General features: G+C 35.5%; 1 protein-coding gene across 15 annotated transcripts in view; it reads left to right on the forward strand.

Moving 5' to 3' along the window:
- camk2g1 (calcium/calmodulin-dependent protein kinase (CaM kinase) II gamma 1) overlaps nt 1-20,861 on the forward strand; it is a 106,584-nt gene that overhangs the window by 63,291 nt on the left and 22,432 nt on the right. For 10 of the 15 annotated variants that reach the window (XM_073827794.1, XM_073827791.1, XM_073827796.1 and 7 more), the window contains exons 6-13: nt 1,419-1,491; nt 6,961-7,063; nt 8,120-8,203; nt 10,234-10,328; nt 14,131-14,253; nt 15,939-16,022; nt 16,141-16,183; nt 16,652-16,714. In XM_073827794.1, coding sequence (XP_073683895.1) covers nt 1,419-1,491; nt 6,961-7,063; nt 8,120-8,203; nt 10,234-10,328; nt 14,131-14,253; nt 15,939-16,022; nt 16,141-16,183; nt 16,652-16,714 — 668 coding nt within the window. The remainder of the gene's footprint in view (nt 1-1,418; nt 1,492-6,960; nt 7,064-8,119; nt 8,204-10,233; nt 10,329-14,130; nt 14,254-15,938; nt 16,023-16,140; nt 16,184-16,651; nt 16,715-20,861) is intronic. The other 5 variants (XM_073827793.1, XM_073827799.1, XM_073827798.1 and 2 more) reach the window with 1 other exon arrangement.

The following is a 20,861-nucleotide window of genomic DNA, read 5'->3' on the forward strand; positions in this document are numbered from 1 at the left end:
ATATTATATTATATTATATTATATTATATTATATTATATTATATTATTACGCTATATTGTATAGGACCAAAACAAAGGGATGGCTTAGTAATACAATAATTTAAATAGCCACAGAAATATATATATATATATGTATATGTATATGTATGTGTGTGTGTGTGTGTGTGTGTGTGTGTGTGTGTGTGTGTGTGTGTGTGTGTGTGTGTGTGTGTGTGTGTATTGTATTATGTTATATTAAATTGTTTTATATTATATATATTATTATTACACTTAATTTAAATATAAAAATATATATATATTATTATATAGTAGCAAAACAGATAGATGGCTTAGTAATACAATAACTTAAATAGCTTAAGTAGGAATTTTAATATAAAAATATATATTATACTGTATTATACTATTTTATATTATATAATATTATTACTTTATATTATATAGTAGTATTAGAATAATTTAAATATAATATAATATAATAATACATTTTCATATTATATTATATTATATTATATTATATTATAATGCTAAGCTATCCATCTGTTTGGCTAAAGCCTGTAAGTGACCCATGTATTGAGGTCTGTTGTACACAATCATGTCCTAACCACCATCTGCGCCATTTCCTCTAAACAAATTCAATAAGTATCTAAAGAAAGTCATGCATAAATTCACATTAATACTAAGTATCTATAAAGCAGCATGACACCACAGCAACACACACACACACACACACACACACACACACACACACACACACACACACACACACCCACTTACGTTCATTACGGTTCATCTGTCCTGGTTAGGCCTCTATAACGTTCTGTTATAGGATTACAGCTTTAAGAGGGATGAGATAACACGTGTGTACCTGTCTGAGAATGAGGCCCACCCCAGCTATCCCACAATCCCCTGCTCAGCTCACCTTATGTGCTTCAGTCACATTACACTTCAGCCCAGCTCAGTCTGCTAAAGTAGCAGTGCTACATTATATGTAGCATTAATCATCCAGTCATGGTGTTTAATTTAATTGCTTAATTGAATTGTCCAACCGAGGCCGTTGATTAACTTTACTGTGATCAATTTATTTTAATTAAGCCTTTATTTTAATTAAGGCGTTAAAATTACAGACTTTATTTCTTTACAGATTGACAGTATAACTGATTTTCAGTAATATGATTTATTTTTGTGGAAGCATTTCTCATTTGGCAGTTTTATGAATGTTATTTTAATATGACAGTGTTATATCTGGTATAAACTACAGAATAGTCTTTAAATGTAGTGTATTTTCTAAATATGAAGGAACTGACTTTTGAATGCAGCAAAAATAAAAGGTTATGGTCAATATTTAGGCTTATCTCACCCCCTCACTTATCCTTATGATCTTTTTCAGCCACTGATTGATTTATTATTCTGTTTTTCAGCCAGTGCATCAATCAGATCCTGGAGAGTGTCAATCATATTCACCAGCATGACATCGTGCACAGAGACCTTAAGGTGAGCGAGAGCCTGTCGCCACGACAACCACACACACGGCAACCGGCCTGCCTCTGAGGGTTTCCATGTTGATGCCCTGCCCAGCGCTGATGCACACAAACACACAGATATACACGTACAACAATATTCCATGCTGCATGCTAAAACACATGCTGCTATGTAGTTCTGGTATTTCAGTACTATTGATAAGCTCAAATACTTGTTACAAAGACTTGTGGGTCATTCTGCGTCAAATCAACCAAAATTCAGAAACTAATATTGGATTTTGTTGATATTTTTCTGAAGACAGACATAAATAGCGTTATAACGTTGACATGTCATGCTTTCTCATGTTTAAGTGATATAATCAGGTTCCCATTGCATGAACCAACCCAGAAAAGGTGAAAAAGAACAACCCAGTAACTTTTTGTTAAGCCTTTTTTTTTTTTGCAAGTATGTGAAAAAAACGGTGTACTTGGACTAACGCCATGGCAAAAGTTTGAGCAAAGCATGCTAAGTGTTCTGTCGTTGGCTGTACAGATGAGCACAGAACTCTATTTAGAGTCCCAGCCTCAGAGATGACAAAAAAGCAGGCGAGTTATTGATTTATTTACTGTAAATTATGCTGCAGCCACACAGATCTAATATAAACATGCGATTTCTTTCCCAGCTGTTTACCTTCACAGACATAACAGACTGTTTTTGTAACTCATTTGTGTTTTTACCATTAAATTGTGTGTATTTGACCATTTAAGCGTAATAAGACATGAAAGAGAACTTAGTTTAGTACAGTAGCTTTCTGTGTATGTGCTTCAGATGTGTGCGCTCAGAAAACCCTATATCAGAAGTTTTAACTAATATAGTTTAAAACATATGATTTCAGCGTGATAGATGTGTTAATCAAAACCACACTGATGTTTTTTAGCAGAATATCTGAGGTACAAGCTATAAAGGCACAGTCCTGTTCTGAAAAAGGGGGCAGGGAGCAACAGCTCATTTGCATTTAAAGAGCCATGTACAAAAACAGCGTATTTCTGCTTTCTCAAAATAGGCATTTTTAAAATGATATAATAAATGAAATGAGGGGGTGTTTTGAGCTGAAACTTCACAAACACATTTTAGGGTACCTGAGACTTCTATTACACATTGTAAAAAGGGGCATAATAGGTCTCCTTTAAATCTCATGGATGTATATTTACTGACCAAACCACTATTTGGTAGAGGGGGTAAAAATGACCATTTTCATCATATGAATGCAAAGTGAGCCACATTTGGTTTTTGATCACTAAAAATATGAACAATTTACTGAAGGAGCCACATTGAAGTCCCTGAACCATACATGGCCTTAAAAATAAAGATGCCAAAAGTTTAAGAACCAAAATATAAAAAGATTTTCAGATATCTTTAATACTTCTTGAGTTACAATGTCAATTGTCAATTTTTTGAACAGTCACCATTGTCATATAATAGAGCTAAGTTATGACAAAATTTCACGATTCAATTCTGATTCACAAGCTTTCGATTCGATTTCCGTTTTGATTCAGTTATTTTGGGTACATATCAGGTACAGTACATGCCACATTTACAAGTTTTTATAATAATACAGTTACAATTACATAATTATATTTGGTTGACATAAAAACTTAACAGATTTATTCAAACAAAAAAAACACCAAAGAACAGTAAAAAAATATAATGAATGTGTTATATGGTGCATATATTTAGCAAAATGCTCCTCTCTGCAGTTAATTTTTCTAGTTGACAAACAAGTTTATGCTCACCGAAGGTTTTTTCTGAGGTAAATTTGATGTTACATGACATTGTTTACAAGCTGTTAAATTGACGTCTTGAAAAACTGCGTGGTTGAAAAACTGATTAAGCGATTACATGATACAGGATACAGATTTCAGTAAGTTGTACTCTTTATTTAGCATAGCTCTGATGTTTATTCATGTCTTTTCATGCTTAAACTGGTATTGAAGCAGAGGAGACGATCAGTTCAAGTGTGTTTTCTACTTCCGCTTTAGTTTGCTACGGCGATCTGTCACTCTACGTTAAACTGCATTTATTGTTCGAAAGCTGTAATAAAATGGACAAATTTAAATCTGAGACTTTTTCATATGAAAAATAACAAAGCACAAACCTTTCTGCAATTTATTGGATGAGATGTGCACTATAATAATGTTTCATTCTGTCGTGGCAAAAATGAATTGACTCTCACCGCATAAGAGACAAACTCAGTCAATTGTCTTTTGTAAGGGTTTATTTCTTGCAAGAAAGGTCAGACAGTCATACAGAAACACAGGTTGCTGCAGAGTGTGACAAAGAAGGGAGGGTTTCCTCCACTTTTATATCTCTTCCCTAGTCTTCAAGGTTACATCTCCTAACAGCCTGTAACTTTCCACACATAGGAAGGAAACAGAAACACATTCTACTATATCATATTCCCAAGACTCAAACTTTTATGTTTTGAGGCCCTGATACCTCTACCTCATGACATCTTCAGGGCAGGTCTAGATGAAGCAGAAACTTACACAATGTTTCATAATCATATATGATAAGTGAAATGAATTTTTCTTCCACAATTCACTAACTTAAAACATGCTACACTAATTGATTCTTAAGATTTAGGAATTGATATCCTTTCCTAAAAATTAGAATCGATTAAATTAGGAAATTGACATTTTACCCCCCCTCTACAAAATAGTGGATTATTCAGTAAATTTGCATCCATGACATTTTGGCTTTCTACTTCATCCGCAGAAAAAACTATTAACATTTTGAGCTGGGAATCTTTGGTTGAGTTGACACAGAATGACACTTTTTGTACTGAGGATTGTCTTTGTTTAAAGTAATACTCTCGTTTTTAACAGTACGAGTTAAGCAATTCATCATATTACCATATGTGACCCTGGACCACAAAACCAGTCTTAAGTCGCTGGGGTATATTTGTAGCAATAGCCAAAAATACATTGTATGGGTCAAAATTTTTGATTTTTGTTTTATGCCAAAAATCATTAAGAAATTAAGTAAAGTTCATGTTCCATGAAGATTTTTTGTAAAATTCCTACTGTAAATATATCAAAATGTAATTTTTGATTTGTAATATGCATTAAGAACCTAATTTGGACAACTTTAAAGGTGATTTTCTCAGTATTTTTGATTTTTTTGCATCCTCAGATTTCTGATTTCAAATAGATGTATCTCGGCCAAATATTGTCCTATCATAACAAACCATACATCAATAGAAAGCTTATTTATTGAGCTTTCATATGATGTATAAATCATATGTTTTGTCAAATTTAACCTTATGACTGGTTTTGTGGTCCAGGGTCACATATGAATCAAGTACATGCATAAACATTGCACACTTTGCCTGTCTGTCTCAGTGCGTGTGAATATATGAAACGAATGTAGGTGTCATCTCGACAGTGGCATGCTTTGATAACGCATACAGCCAGAGTTTTATCATGTCTTCCTATTGTGCGTTAGTCACATCCACTGCCCTCCCCCATGTGTATGTGAGCCCAATGCTGAGCAGCAGAGATGTGCCCAGGCTGGTTGCCATAGCGAAGAACGTGATACGACAACTGTTGCTGGTATTGCCTGAGAGACGGAGGGCTGTGGGAGGGGTCACGGCGAGTCTCACCATTCTTCATTTGTAGTCTGCGCATTTAATGAGGGAGAGTGAGAGATTCACACCTATGGGCATAAATTTCCCGGCATCCTCATAACGGATGCTTTTAAATTCTGTGCTTGAATGTAGAAGTCGAGGATGAACTCTGTGCGTTGAGAAGATATATGCGCGACAGCTAATAAATCAAGCCTATTGAGTTGCGCATTCGAGAAAGTGAGGGGAAATCGACTTTTCCAGCCTATATTTTAGTGTGAAAGTCCTCCATTGTGCCTAATATATCTTTCTGGGCCTCTTCTCTCGGTTGTGTACTTGAAGCTCTCGGATATTAATGCGTGTTTGTGTTTGATTTCAAATTTGGAGCGCTGACAAAACCGCAGGAAATCCACCCTAATATTTGTTCAGCGTAAATGCGGTAGTAAAGCAAACACAATTCAGTCGTGCTTAACCTTTAAGCCATCAATAAACTCAATTACCTGTGGAGAGATCTTTGACCCCTTAAAATCTGTCATATCCTACTGAGCTGGTTTGGCTGGTGTTGAGAAACAGTGTGTTCATCTGCACATCTGCTGGTGATGTAGTTTTTTTTTTTTAATTGGTGTTCGCACTGACAGTGTGGCAGGTTGCAAAGTGTCTCAGACATATTTCACTTAAATAATAAAAAAAAGAACCTTATTTTTAGGATAATATTTTTGCATCATTATTTGTAATGCAAATAAATAAAAATTCTCATTACTGTAAGTTTTTTATATACATACACTACTATTTTAAAGTTTGGAGTCAGTAAAAAAATGTTTAAAGTTAAAAAAAAATCTAGTTTTTAGAATGCATCTATTTTTGATACATTTCTCAGTATGGACAGTGTGCAGGATTATTTTATTTTAAAGAATTTCAAAAAAAATTTATTCAGCAAAGATTAATGGAATTGATTGATGGCAGACACCAAAATATAATTTTATAAATAACACTGTTTAATAAGACTTTTATAGGCTAGAATGACTTCAAATATTTGGTAAATATATATTATTATTTTTTTAAAATTAAAAATAAATCTTTTTTTTTCAGAATAAATGTATTATATAAATCTATTTATATTTACAGATAGTGTGCAGGATCATCTTTTTTTTTAAGAAATATTCAATGCTGAATAAAAAAAAAATTATTTATAATTTATAATTTTATAAATAATACTGTTTTTGCGTCACATAATGTAGTTTTAAGAGTTTTTAGGCTAGAATGTTTTTGTTTAAACCTCAAATATTCGGTAAATATTTATTATTATTAAAAATAATAATAATATTTTTTATTATTATTATTTTATTTTATTTTTTATAGAATAAATCTATTCTATAAATCTGGTTCTACTGATTCTACTTTTTTTTAAAGAAATTAATTTTTATTTAGAAAGGATGTATTAAATTGATTGTGAAAAATATTTATAATTATATTTTAAATCAATTCTTTTGCGCTTTGTATTTATAAAATCCTGAAAAAAAGTATCATGCTTTTTAATATTAAGCAGCACAACTGTTTTCAACATTTATAATTGTAAGAAAAGTTTCTTGAGTACCAAATCAGCATATTTCAATGATTTTTGAAGGATCAATTGACACTGAAAAGTAATGGCTGCTGAAAATCCAGCTTGCATGACAGGAATAAACACATTTCTTAATTTTTAACTTTTGATTGTATTTGTAGAAAAGTTTCTGTCAGTGTGAATGTTCCATTTAGATTTAACATTCACCACCAATAAAATGTCCAGTTTGCTCCACACACTTGGCACTTTTTAACCTCTCATTGCAGTCTGTTTGGAAAGTGTTTAGTGTGTTAAAGACTTCCTCTGCTTTCCTCCTCAGCCCGAGAACTTGCTGTTGGCCAGTAAGATGAAAGGAGCGGCAGTGAAACTGGCTGATTTTGGCCTGGCCATTGAGGTGCAGGGTGATCAGCAGGCCTGGTTTGGTAAATAACTCTCACTTCAACTCTAATTCTACATATCCACAAACTTATATTAGTGAGGCAGTCAAGAGCTGTTGTTAATTTAGCTCATTGTAATTACTACATCCATTCAAAATTTTCCTACCACTTACAGATACTTTTGGATATTTTTAGATTTAAATGTGACACTTGTCCTCATTGTGTTAGGATGTAGTAGATGGATCATCAATGAAGATTTTATTTTGACCATTTACTTTCCATACATTTATACATTTGTACTACTGCTGCTTTAGATTTGACAGGATTTCTTATATTAGTAAGGATTTTTTCCCCTACGCAACTGTGCTGATTCCCTCTTGTAATGTTCTTTCAGTTTATCTTAAAAGGATGTTGCAAGATTTCCCGCTCCATTACCTCCGGTCTGAAATGGATTGGACTGGCCGTAAAGGCTTATTTTCAGGCTGTGCCAAATGCCAGTCTTAGCCCATTTCATGTTTAGCTTTCACACATCATTTCTGTCGGTGTGTGAAAGACCCTTTAGCTATAAAAATGCCCTTCCGCAGCTGTCTCTACTGGATAAAACCATCAGGCAGGGTTCTGTCGGGCCTTGTGGCCCCCTACTGGTGGCTGCCTATTGCTGCTGCCATGAGATAGCCATTGCTTTAGTGCTAACAAGTATCAGTACAGCGTTTTTTAGTTTTAAATAGTAATCATCTTGTTTTGACTGAAGTATGTAAAGCCTTGTGGGTGGAATAATTGATGTATACAACCTATATGATTGGACAGCTCAGAAATGTTACCACAGCTGTTTAAAATCCACCTATTTCCAGTCCACTTCAGTCTTGCCAGTGCTGGAGCGAGGCTGCCATCTTGGCACATCACCGCTTTGGCTCCGAACGGTTCTGGCGTATGGAAAAATCCATCTATCAAACCATCCACACACACCTGCTTGGAATTATTAGCATTTCAGTGAATATTAATTGGCTGGGCTACATTGCCCACAGGCGCCTGCGGTTTGAATCCACTTTATCTTATTCTCAGAGTGCAGAATGGTCACTTTTCAACCTGTTTTTGTCACAGGTTTTGCTGGCACACCTGGCTACCTGTCTCCAGAGGTATTGAGGAAGGATCCCTACGGCAAACCTGTGGACATCTGGGCCTGTGGTGAGTTTTCAACAGGGTCCTTAATCATTAGACCCCTTGCATATTCATTTTGCTTGCTATATTAACAGGTTGCAGTATTCACACTGCACAAGTACGCAGTGCAGTGGCGTGTAGCACTGCCAGTAGAGTTTCGGCACCAGGCCTATTTTTGCTGCACGTCGCGTGCTGAACTCAGCAGAAAATATGGTTTAAATGCACGGTAGACCTATTTGTCAAAACAATCTTTTGCAATACATGCGTTTTGAAGCAAATATTGAGTGAAGTACATAGTCATCGCTTGAAACAAGGATGTCAGTCAGGATAAGTTTGCAGGTTAGCTAAGTTACTAGTTAACAGGGTTGGGTTTTATGTAAAACATTACAAAACAATTTGGACTTAAATATGTGCTGCTTTATGAAATATGCTTTAAAAAGTATACAGTAAAAAAAAATGTTTAATGAAGCAACTCATTGTTCCTTCGTTACTAGTTCCAAAGTGACGTTTTTAAATTAGTAATGGAGGCTTGGGCTCAGCTGTTTAACTGTCAAACTGATATTTGAATCTGTCGATGTACAGCCATACATCTATGAGTGTGCTATTGGACATATATCTGTACGGTTCTTTCTAGATCTCGAATCTGATTGACTGATAGCCTTTTCCAGGCGTGCAATATTCTAGTGATAACAGAAATCAAACAATTTCACCGTTTATATCACTCTGCTTGCAGTATTTCACACGGAATGTAGTTTTAAGAGGTTTTTTTTACAGTTTTTTGTAGTTGTTTAGACTTCAAATATATGGTTTGTTAATAAAGATAATGTCTATTTCACAATTTGCTTCAACGTTTTCGGAGATGCCGTAATTTCAGATTTTTTTTTTAACTGATATAATGGTGATTCACCAACCTTTTGAAGTACTGAAATCTGTTTTGTAACTTTGCAATACACTGATAACCACCAAAAGCAGGTGGTGATGACAACATCACATCAACCAAACCCCATCACAAAGAGGTTTTAAATAATAACATATATAGAAGGTGCACCGTGTCATTCACACAAACACTAAACACCATCATGGTAACACACATAAAACTGATTTAATGCAAAAAAACATTAATTTAACAGCATTATATGTAACATATAACCCTAATGTACAAAACTGCCAAGAAAAATCTAAGAAGAAAAAGTTATTTCCACAGAAAACATCAAATAAAAAAAAATGAAACACAGGGAATTCTGGGAATGTCAGTTTACGGTTATTCACTGTAAATTTTACGTTCTTTTTCACTTCAAAAAACGGTATACTGCCGTAAAATTACATGCAATGTCCAACACAGTTTTTCACCGTATATAGAAGGGGAACTTACCGTTAACCATATCACAGGTTTTAACCGTAGCATTTTTACAGTTTTTTACCGTTAAATTCACAGTCATTTTTTACAGTGTGGTGATTTTAGTGACATTATTCCACCATTTGATGACGAGAAGAGTGAGTGAGTTTTTATGAGTGAGTCAGCAATAAAGACTTGTATTGAAAGAGACTGAAATGCTTTTGTAGACAAGGAAGTTATTTTTACTTTCAGCAACACCTTGTAAGATTTAGCCAATAAATGAACTGAGCAGCCCTTAATGTGAAAGGATAATATGACAAAGATATCGCTTTCCTCTGTGGACATTCGAACTAATGTTTTATTGTGAATATGAGATTGAGCAAAAGAATAAATGCTGTGTCAGATGCAGGTAATCACATCAAATCAATACTCGACTCTACATAATACAGTGAGCTTTTAATACAGTACGGTAAGCTTTCAATGAAGCAACACAATGTTTATAAATTAGTTACAGAGGCTTGGGTTGAGCACTCAGTGCAATTATGGCTGAATCAGCTGAATCGCTGCTGTGCTGATATACAGCCATTTCGCACTGGTTCTCAAGTGATATTGCTCATATATACAACTCACAATGAGGTTTTACAGTAATGCTATCAAAATTAAACACTTCATTTGTTTCAACAAAACAGAATATTCAACTCTTTCTGTCTTTCTTCCACAGGTGTAATCTTGTACATTCTATTAGTGGGCTATCCTCCATTTTGGGATGAAGATCAACACAAGTTATACCAGCAGATCAAGGCTGGAGCTTATGATGTAAGTACAGCTGTCCTCGGATGGAGCCACTCTCTCTAACTGTCTCTGTCTGCGGGAGTTCAGTCCAGCTACTCTAAATCCCCTTTCCTATGATTGGTCTTTGAATGCACCATCAAGTCTTTCAACTGAGGCATCCACTAGGAATGTAAAAACTCTTCACCTTCCATGTTTCCTCTGACCAAATTTCTGTCAAATTTGCATACATGTTTTACTTTAAAATCACATTTTTGGGTTTTTCTAATTAGTCCAGTCTATGTGAACTCATCAAGCCGTTTTATAAATCAGTCTAGTGAGGCTTGTTTAATTTTAGACCGCACATCACAAGGCCTCTACATCCTTTCAGAAAATCACTGGAATTTCCCAGCAGGATACTGTTAACATTTCCTGTGAAATCGCTTGGAATAAAATTCAAGGCAGAGCTGGTTAAATTTTTTTAAACCGATAGCAATAATAGGCCAAGAGGGGTGGAAGACACAAATAAAATAATATAATCAAATGCAATTAATCAGTGAGCTGGAATTTTATTTTATTTTGTATAATAAAATAAAATATGTTTTTTTTTTCAGAGTCAGTCAATGTTTAATGCATGATCATATTTCCCTAGTTGTTTACTAATAAAATAAACAAAACTCCAGCTTATTGCTCAGTTGTTCCTGCATTATTTGATTACACCAGATGTCGCAAGGTCTCTGCAACACACACTGTGGTCCAACTGCCTGTTTAATTTCTGATTGGGTGCGATTTAGAGCTACTGGTACTGTTATTGATTATGTCAGGCCCTCCCTGACGCATTGCAGAGAGATGAGCTTTGCTTAGAAACAACTGCCTCTTGTCCCAGAGTGTCTGTACTTGTTTGTTTGTGTCTGTGTGTGCACATTTTTGAATTGTACATCTATTGCATCACAGACTCACACCCTCAGATGTATGTGGCAGGACATGGAGTGAGTGACTGCCCCAGAGAGATGTTCAATCCATTAAAATTTATGTGACAAATAAAAGGGAGGAGATGATGTAACTGTGACCTCATTGTGAAAATGGAGTGAATGCATGTTACACTGTTAGATGGTTTTGGTGGTCACAGTGTTGGACAGGCTGGGTCACTTCACCTCACCTCTGGGACTGACAATATGACAAATCCTTTATCACAGTGGAGTTATTGTTACTGAAAATCCAACCATAAAATGGTTTATGGGTCAAAGACCCCTCAGTGGATGGAGTGATGTAACAGACCACTCAAAACATATGTGTATAGTTCCATATTAATGTATTTTCATGATGCAAGGCCATTAAAATGATCAATACCGATACCGGAGTCATAAACACTACTGTTTAAAGTTTGTGACCAGTAAGATTTTTAATGTTTTTTTAAAGAAGGCTCTTATGCTCATCAAAGTTCTATTTATTTGATCAAAAATACAGAAAGAACGGCAATATTATAAAACATTATTGCAATTTAAAATTTACATTTTACAAAGCTGAATTTTTATCAGCCATTACTCCAGTTTTCAGTGTCACACAATCCTTTAGAAATCATTCTAATATGCTGATTTATTATCAATGTTGGAAACAGTGAAACCTGTGATACTTCTTTCAGGATTCTTTGATAAATAAAAAGTTAAAAAGAACAGCATTTTCTAACAATATAAATTTTTACTGTCACTTTCTATCAACATCCTTGCTGAATACAAACATTTCTTTCAAACAAAGTAAGAAAACATTTACTGACCCCAAACTTTAAATGGTAGTGTATTTTGTTACAAAAGATTCCTATTTTAAATAAATGCTGTTCTTTTTAACATTTTATTTGTCAAAATTCTAAAAAAGTATTAAGAAGCACAACTGTTTCCAACATTGATAATAAATCGGCATATTAGGATGATTTCTAAAGGATCATGTGACAGTAAAGACTGGAGTAATGAGACTGAAAATTGAGCTTTGCATCACAGAAATAAATTCTATTTTAAAGTATGTTAGAATAGAAAACCACTATTTTAAATAGCAATAGTATTCTATTTAAAAAGTTTTCTGTATTTTTTGATCAAATAAACAGCCTTGACAAGCAGTAAAAGCTTTAAAAAACATTTAAAATCTTCCTGGTCCCAAACTTTTAATCAGCAATGTAGATGGACATTATATTTTCAGGATACTTACTGAACAAGGAACTGTTTAAGACACCTGGTTTAGACAGAATATTATACCAGTAAAGAGTTAAGATTAAGAATTATAGTTTTAGTTTTTTTTTAAAGAAATTTGATTATTATGTAATAAGCATGTAGTAATTATGTAATAATTATGTAATAAGCAGTGCAAACATACAATAAAAAAATATATATATATATATTTATGATTTAAAATAGCTGCTTTCCATTTTAATATATTTTACATTATTTATTCCTGTGATACAAAGCTGAATTTTTATCAGCCATTTTATTAGTGTTCAGCGTCACCAATCCACAGAAATCATTCTACACTCTTAACAATAAAGATGCTTCACGATGCCATAGAATAACCTTTTTGTTTAAATGGTTCCATAAAGAACCTTTAACATCTTTCACAAAAGGTACTTTGTGGCAAATAAGGTTCTTCAGATTATTAAAAGGTAAGCAAGAAATGGTTCGTTAAAGAACCTTTGACTGAATGGTTCTTTGTGGAACCAAAAATGGTTTTTCTATGGCATCGCTTGAAGAACCCTTTGAAGCACTTTTATTTTTAAGAATGTAATTCTCATTTTTTATGATCAGTGTTGTACACAGTTGCAATGCTTAATTTAGTTAAAAAAAATTAAATGTATGATGATTTTCAAATAGAAATCTTTTATTGTCACTGATTTTAATGTATGTTTAGTATCAATAACGTATGTATATAATATTGTAAAGATTCTGGATTTTTTTTATATAAATAGTGTAAAGGAGTCCCTGCCCAAAAGCAGTGGTAATATATCTACTATAGCATAAATGTTATTTCAAATCCCTACAGGCTGACACATTTCTATTGACGCACAGTAGGCCTATTTACTGTAAGAATCAACTTGGGAACCCTCACAATGATCTCACTGTTTTGTACCCTTGTAACCTTTCGTCATGTGACCACAGTCGATGAGGTGTAGTTGTGCCTTATTGTCCGTTACAGCGTCTGTCACTGCGCCTTCTGGCCTTGTGTTCACGTTCGGATGCGCCATCCGCAATCCTGAGTGGCCGTCTTTGCTGAAGCAGCGCACAGCGGTGCAAAAACGCCCCACCCATGACATGTATTAACAGTGCCCTGAGCCAAAAGCGCAGCTGAATCAGTGTGTGTAAGGACTTATAAGCACCTGCAGTGTTTCTAAGTACAATCCACACGCTCGTTTTAGCTGATGCAACACAGCTTGGTGCGCAAAACAAATTATACTTCCTGGAACCTGCCCAAGGTTTTCTTGGAACAGACAAAGGATTTGTAACGGCCACATTAAGATCTCCTGGTACGAAAGAGGAGGTGTGACACACATTCAACACGGCTACAGACATGGCTTTTTATTGGCTAATTACAACTGCAATTTTCTCTAGTTATGGGCTGCAATGAAGCCATGAGGTGTGAAATGCGCAAGCAACGCGTTTCAAGCACCAGCCGTGCCGCCAAATAGGCCGACAATAGGAGGGACTGACTGCCGTGACTCATTGAATCCTGTACGCTGCCTTGTGATACGTTTAATTTCATTAGGCTCCGGTGCAGACCGCTCTGTATGTGTGTCAGTACATCTTGTGGTGTGAAAAGCTCTCATTTAGATTGCATATCTAACGCTTGCTCATGATGCTTGCCCCCACAGTTTCCTTCTCCGGAGTGGGACACGGTCACCCCCGAGGCCAAGAACCTCATCAACCAAATGCTGACCATCAACCCAGCTAAGAGAATCACCGCAGAGCAGGCCCTCAAGCACCCATGGGTCTGCGTAAGTTATCTCTGGTCAAGACTACATTTACTACAAGCTTCGAGCAAGAAAGGTCTTTTGGGGAATCTGAGGTCTTTTAGAGTTTAATATTTACACATTTTGTGCTCTCAGAATAGGTTGATGTGTTTGTTTTGATGCTTAAAGCTTTGCTTTGACTGTACCAAAGCATAAAAACACCATAAAATATACACAGGTATTTAGAAAGCATGACAAGTTCACATACAGTTGAGGTCAAATGTTTACATACACCTTGCAGAATCTGCAAATTGTTAATTACTTTACCAAAATAAGAGGGGTCATACATAATGCATGTAATTTTTTATTTAGTACTGACCTGAATAGGATATTTCACGTAAAATGTTTACCTATAGTCCACAAGAGAAAATAATAGTTGAATTTATAAAAATGACCCCGTTCAAAAGTTTACATACGCTTGATTCTTAATACTGTGTTGTTACCTGAATGATCCACAGCTGTTTTTTTAGTGATAGTTGTTCATAAGTCTCTTGTTGGTCCTGAACAGTTATACTGCCCGCTGGTCCTCAGAAAAATCCTTGTTTGGTTTTTCAGCAATTTTGTGTTTGTGAACCCTTTCCAGCAATGACTGTATGACAACAATGAATCATGTGCAACTATTAAAGAAGGTTAAAATGCTCACTATACAAAAAAAAAAAAAGAACAGCTGTGGATCATTCATGTAACAACACATTTTGTACGATTCCTCTTATTTTGGTAAAATAATTACCATTTAGCAGGGTGCATGTAAACTTTTGAACTCAACTGTACTTTTTTCTTCAAAAAACAATGATTTTTTTTAATGAATAATGCAGCCTGGTAAAACAGCCTAATAATGCACTTCATGGATACACTTCCTGTATTCTGCCAGTTACTCGACACAGGCAAAATGTAATTGAGTATTTTTTTAAAAGCAAGTACTCAAATTGAATTGAGGAATCATAACAGCCCTAACTATTATCGTACAGCCCTAAAAGACACCATCCCCCGGTTTTACAGACAAGGCTTAAGCCTAGTCCTAGTTTCAAATGAAACTTGCACTGACTGATCTTAAAATATATCAGTGCCTTTGTTTTGTCTCAAGATGCACACCAGTTATGTTTTTTCCTACGGCACGTTTATAAAAGTTACTTAAATGTCCTAATTGAACTATGGCTTAATCCTGTCGTAGGCTAAGCTCTGTCTGTGAAACCAGGCCTATAAATGTGATCCATATGACTTATGCTCTATTTTCTGATTCGTAGAGAATAGCACTACCTGATTTGTGAGTGAATCATACATTTGAGTCAAATCTTTTAAACACACTGTTTGATTAATTCACGAATCTGACTTGATCTTGTTCTTGAGAACTCAATTCAGTAATTATTAATCAATTACTTAAATATCTCCTTCAGATTTTTCTTCTCATATAAGAGTATTGTATGACTTCAGCAAACTTGGAGTTTGTCAAAAGTTTTTAAAGCTCATTTAATGATAAAAAGCGACAAGTATATTATTAAGACATCCAGTTTTGTGTTCCATGCAAGAATAAAAGTCATACGGGACCACAGAGGAGAAGTAAATAATGAAAAAAAGTTCATTTTTGGATGAGCTATTCCTTTAATTGGTTCGAATACCTTGATAATGCTGATGTGCAATATTTTTCTCTGTCTTGCGTTTGCTCGTTTCAGCAACGGTCCACAGTGGCATCCATGATGCATCGCCAAGAGACCGTGGAGTGCTTGCGCAAGTTCAACGCCCGCCGAAAACTGAAGGTAAGGCATGAGTTTGAAGGGCCCTTAGACTAACTTCAGTCTTCTTCCCTTGGGTAATTAGTGCTGAAAGTCCTGTTGCCATGGACTAAACACTCTATTTTTCTCTGTCTTTGTTCAGGGAGCCATTCTCACCACTATGCTGGTTTCTAGAAACTTCTCAGGTGAGTTCCCTCATTCTCCTGGGATCGGGTAGGAAAGTGCGAAGTCATGGATGAACTTTGCTCACCTCTTGAAGTCTTGCTCCAGTTTTCACTGTAAAAAAGATGTCGAACAGCTGGCTCAGTAATTAAATGGAGGGAAAATTCGCTTGGGATCTAGAGCTTTGGATTACAGGAGTATAAAGTTTCGCATTTCTCTGCTTCAAATCTTGAATTCTTCGAGCTGTTAAGGTTCTCTCTGAGGCTTGAGGATAAAAGTAAAGGAATATCAGTAACTTCCTTTTCAGTTTAATATCAGAACAGCAGATGTTTACGGTTTGTGCAGGTGACTCTGCAGGTTTGAGAGCTTCAGCTTTTCAGTCGTTTTTATTCTAGACCTTGATTCCTTAATAAACAAAGGTAATTTGTTCAGTAGAGGGTTTGTAAACAGTTCCATACCTTCTCCCAACTCAACGCCTCTCTGTCCAATAGTGGGCCGGCAGCATACCAGCCCTGCTGCTCCCACCACAAGCACTGCCGCGCTCGCACAGGAAGGTATGTGAGAGTGCATCTCCTCACCTCGCCACCAGGGGGACCAGCGAGCCCCCTCCACAATGCCTCCAAACCCCCGCCCTCTCTCCCTCTGCTCTACCCAGTCAGCATGCAGCCAATGAGAAGCCTGCCTCTCTTGCCATCACTTGCATAAATTATTTGGCCTTCACTCTCATGAACGGCGTCTGCTGTATAGTCTTGGAGAAGTTCTCACATTTAAAAGAATAGTGGCCTGCTGAATTTCCATCTCACACATACACGTCATGCATTTGAGCGTTGTGTACGAGTTTATGGAACAGCATGATTTTTTTTCAGCCATGTTTTTATATTGCTTCGCTTTTACATGACCATGTAACTTTAACATTCATCTAGCTAGCTTTTAACCCTAAAAGTTGTAAGAAGTATTAGAGCAGGTTCAGTCGTCTAATATGGGGATAATCAATGAAAGGATACTACAGGACAGTTATGCGTAATTCTCAAAAAGTTTTATAAAAAATGTTTCATATTATATTATATTATATTCTTTATTATATAATGTATTATGTAAATACTGTAATCCACCTGAAGTCAAACTTGTAAAATATTAGTTCATTTAGAAGTTTAACTTTTAAATTAACTGCTCAATTTGGTGGCCAATTCACCATTTATATATACACTACCAGTCAAAAGTTTTTGAACAGTAAGATTTTAATGTTTTTTAAAGAATTCTCTTCTACTCACCAAGCCTGCATTTATTTGATCCAAAGTACAGCAAAAACAGTAAAATGTTTAAAATAACTGTTTCCTATTTGAATGTATTTTCGAATGTAATTTTTCCAGTGACCAAAGCTACATTTTCAGCATTACTTCAGTCTTCAGCGTCACATGATCCTTCAGAAATCATTCTAATATGCTGATTTGATGTTCAAGAAACATTTATTATTATTAGCAATATTTAAAACAGTTGAGTACATTTCTTTAGGATTTTTTTGATGAATAGAAAGATCCAAAGATCAGCATTTATCTTTTTTTTTTTTAATTACAGAATTTTTCCAAACATTTATTTAGCAAGGATGCTTTAAATTGATCAAAAGTGATGATAAAGACATTCATAATGTTACAAAAGATTTCTTTTTCAGATAAATGCTGTTCTTCTGAACTTTATATTCATCAGAATTTTTTTTTACATAATTATAAGTGTTTTTTGAGCAGCAAATCAGAATATTAGAATGATTTTTGAAGGAGAGTGTGACTAAAAAGTAATGATGCTAAAAATTCAGCTTTGAAATCACAGGAATAAATAACATTTTAAAACATATTCAAATAGAAAACAGTTATTTTAAACAGTAAAAATATTTCACAATAATTTTACTGTTTTTGTTGTACTTTGGATTAAATAAATGCAGGCTTTGTGAGCAGAAGAGACTTCACTGTTCAAAAACATTTGACTGGTGTTGTTTTAAAAAAAAAAAAAAGTAGTATTTTTATAGAATGATTTAGTTTTAAATAGGAATTCTTCATTATTTGAATTCTTTTTCTTGACTGATCGGTGTTGGTTGCCATATCTTGAGAATGACTCTTATAGCGACATTTGAAGTATTATTGCTTTTGTTCCGCTTTCAAAAGGCCTATTTATTTATCCGTCGACATAGATTGGCTCTTTTTATATGCGTGAACAAACAATGCCTCGTTTCATCTCGCAACTGTCCCCAGTTCAATTTACACACAGCAGCTCTAGGCAAAACAATTCAATCAATAAAGTAGCCCTGCATTCATGTCAACGATCGCCACCACGAAACCCACCATCGGCCGGCATGCATTATCGTCTGCATGGAGTAAAAAATGCAAATGTCGCTGCTCCTCCTTTGATTAGACTTTCTATTTTTTTTTTCCTCTCTCTCTCACTCTGTCCCTCTCTGTTAAATTGCTTCAGCCCTTTTTGGCTCCCTCCTTCCCTGCTGATCAGCTTACTGGTGTTTTGTGCTATTGGGTTAAATAGCATTTAAGTGAAGTCTGCTTTAGCTGCAGATATAGGACCCCGGTCACGTGTCTGTGCTCAGCACACCTCTGTGCTCTCCACCTCAGACAGAATTAAGAGGTTTGGAGGGGATGGAGGTTTTTAGATCCTGTGTCGTCAACTAAAGCAGACTTGTGCAGCCTAGCCAAGCCACCATTGCCCTACCACTCTCCTTTCAACTCTTCCTCCTCCCCTCGCCCAGAGCGCAGGGGCTTAACTACACGGACGGGCAGGAGCGGGGTTGGCTTGCTGCCAGTCGTCAGACCCGATGTAGCCGGCGCAAGTTTCCGCTGAGCGCCAAATGGTCTGCGGGGAAGGAGGCCCTCTGGAGGGCAGACGGACAACACTGTTGACAGTGTCTCTGAGTCAGGAGAAAGTGGAGAGGAGATCTCTGGTTCCAGTTATGTTGTCTGATCAAATTGATTTGTCCCAAAGTCTGGGACAGCTGTCTGTCTGTTTCAGTAAATGTCAGCCAGCTGCCATTTTCAACAAGCTGTGTCTGAGCAGCTGTCAGTGTGGTGAGAATACTTCAGATGTACGTAATGGTCAAAAGAGAACAATTAAGAAAAATTGCAGCATCTGTTGAGATCCTCCAGGATTATGGAAACCAAACAAGAGCTCTTTGCTGTCTTGTTGAAACTGCTAAAATGTACTTTTTTCCATTGTTTTGGTTGTTAGCTATAGGTTAGAGTCTTCTCTTACTGTTTCTTCAGTATTTATAGTATACATGGTATAGGAGCACTAACATACCTGTCAAGAGCTCTTCAAAGTAGGCAGCCTGCTGGGAAATTGCACTTTTGACTTAGTGTTTCAACAAAATTGCCAAAGGTATTTGATGTTCTTTCACAAAACTGTAGGGCTGGGTAAAAAATATTGATTTCTTGATTCTAATCTATTCTCATATTGATTTTTAAATCCCAAGAATCGATTACTCTAGCCTGTTTTCATTTAATGAACTAAACATTGTAGCACACCTCCTGTCCAATAAATCGCAATAAGCTTTGTGCTTCATTACTTTTGAAGTCTCAGATATCAAATTATGTCTATTTTACAATATTAAAACAATAGATTCCATTTTGGCACTGTTTAATGTGAAGTGACTAAATGCTGTAGCGCCTCAGTTCAAGAGAAGCAGAAGTGCGAATCGCATGTGAATCTGATCATCTCCTCCTGTTTAACACCACTTTAAGCTTAATAATAAACATAAATGAACATCTGAAAGTATGGTAAAAGTGAAATCTCATATAATCACTTAATCAGCGTTTCAATCATGCACGTTCGTCAGCCAATCAGATTCAACCAGTCAACTGGCCCATAGTATAAGGTGCATATATTTTGCGAAATGCACCTCTTTACAGTTAATTTTTCTGAGTAGCATTTTTCAATCACTCAATCAGCGTTTCAATCGTGCAAAGATTATATAACGATATAATCAATATAACGGCTTGTAAATAATGTCACATTTACCTCAGAAAAAAACATATTCGATGGCCATTAGTTTTCTGAGTGAATGGCCATAAAATGTTTTTTCTGAGGTAAATGTGACGTTATGTGACATTATTTACAAGCCGTTATATTAATTATATTGTTATATAATCTTTGCACGATTGAAATGCTGATTGAGTGATTGAAAAATGCTACTCAGAAAAATTAACTGTAAAGAGGTGCATTTCGCAAAATATATGCACCTTATACTATGGGCCAGTTGACCGCTTGAATCTGATTGGCTGACGAACGTTCTAATGGTGTGCATTATTTTCAGGTAAACGCACGGCGAACGTAGTTCCAGGCAGCACTTGACCGCGTTACATGTCTTTATCACTTCGCCACACTATTTCAGTTATTTCAAAGGTCCTTACAGCATAAAACAGCAAAATAACCAAAGCCCACAACAACACTGGCCAAACAAATAAATACAGTAAACAATAGGATAAAAACGACAGATTATTATGTTTTTGCCACAATATTACGTTTTATTATGTACGGAAAGCACATACTGTTTTTTCCACTCTCTCTCCCTTAGAGACGCACACACATACAGTTTGCACACACGTTAATGTTGTTGCACTGTTATGACGATTAACAACTTAAAAACTACATGACATTTCTCACAAGTTAGATAACAACAGCGTGTTCTCGAAGAAAATGAATTTA

Source organism: Garra rufa, chromosome 22 (assembly GCF_049309525.1).
Source record: "Garra rufa chromosome 22, GarRuf1.0, whole genome shotgun sequence".
Lineage (NCBI taxonomy): Eukaryota > Metazoa > Chordata > Actinopteri > Cypriniformes > Cyprinidae > Garra > Garra rufa.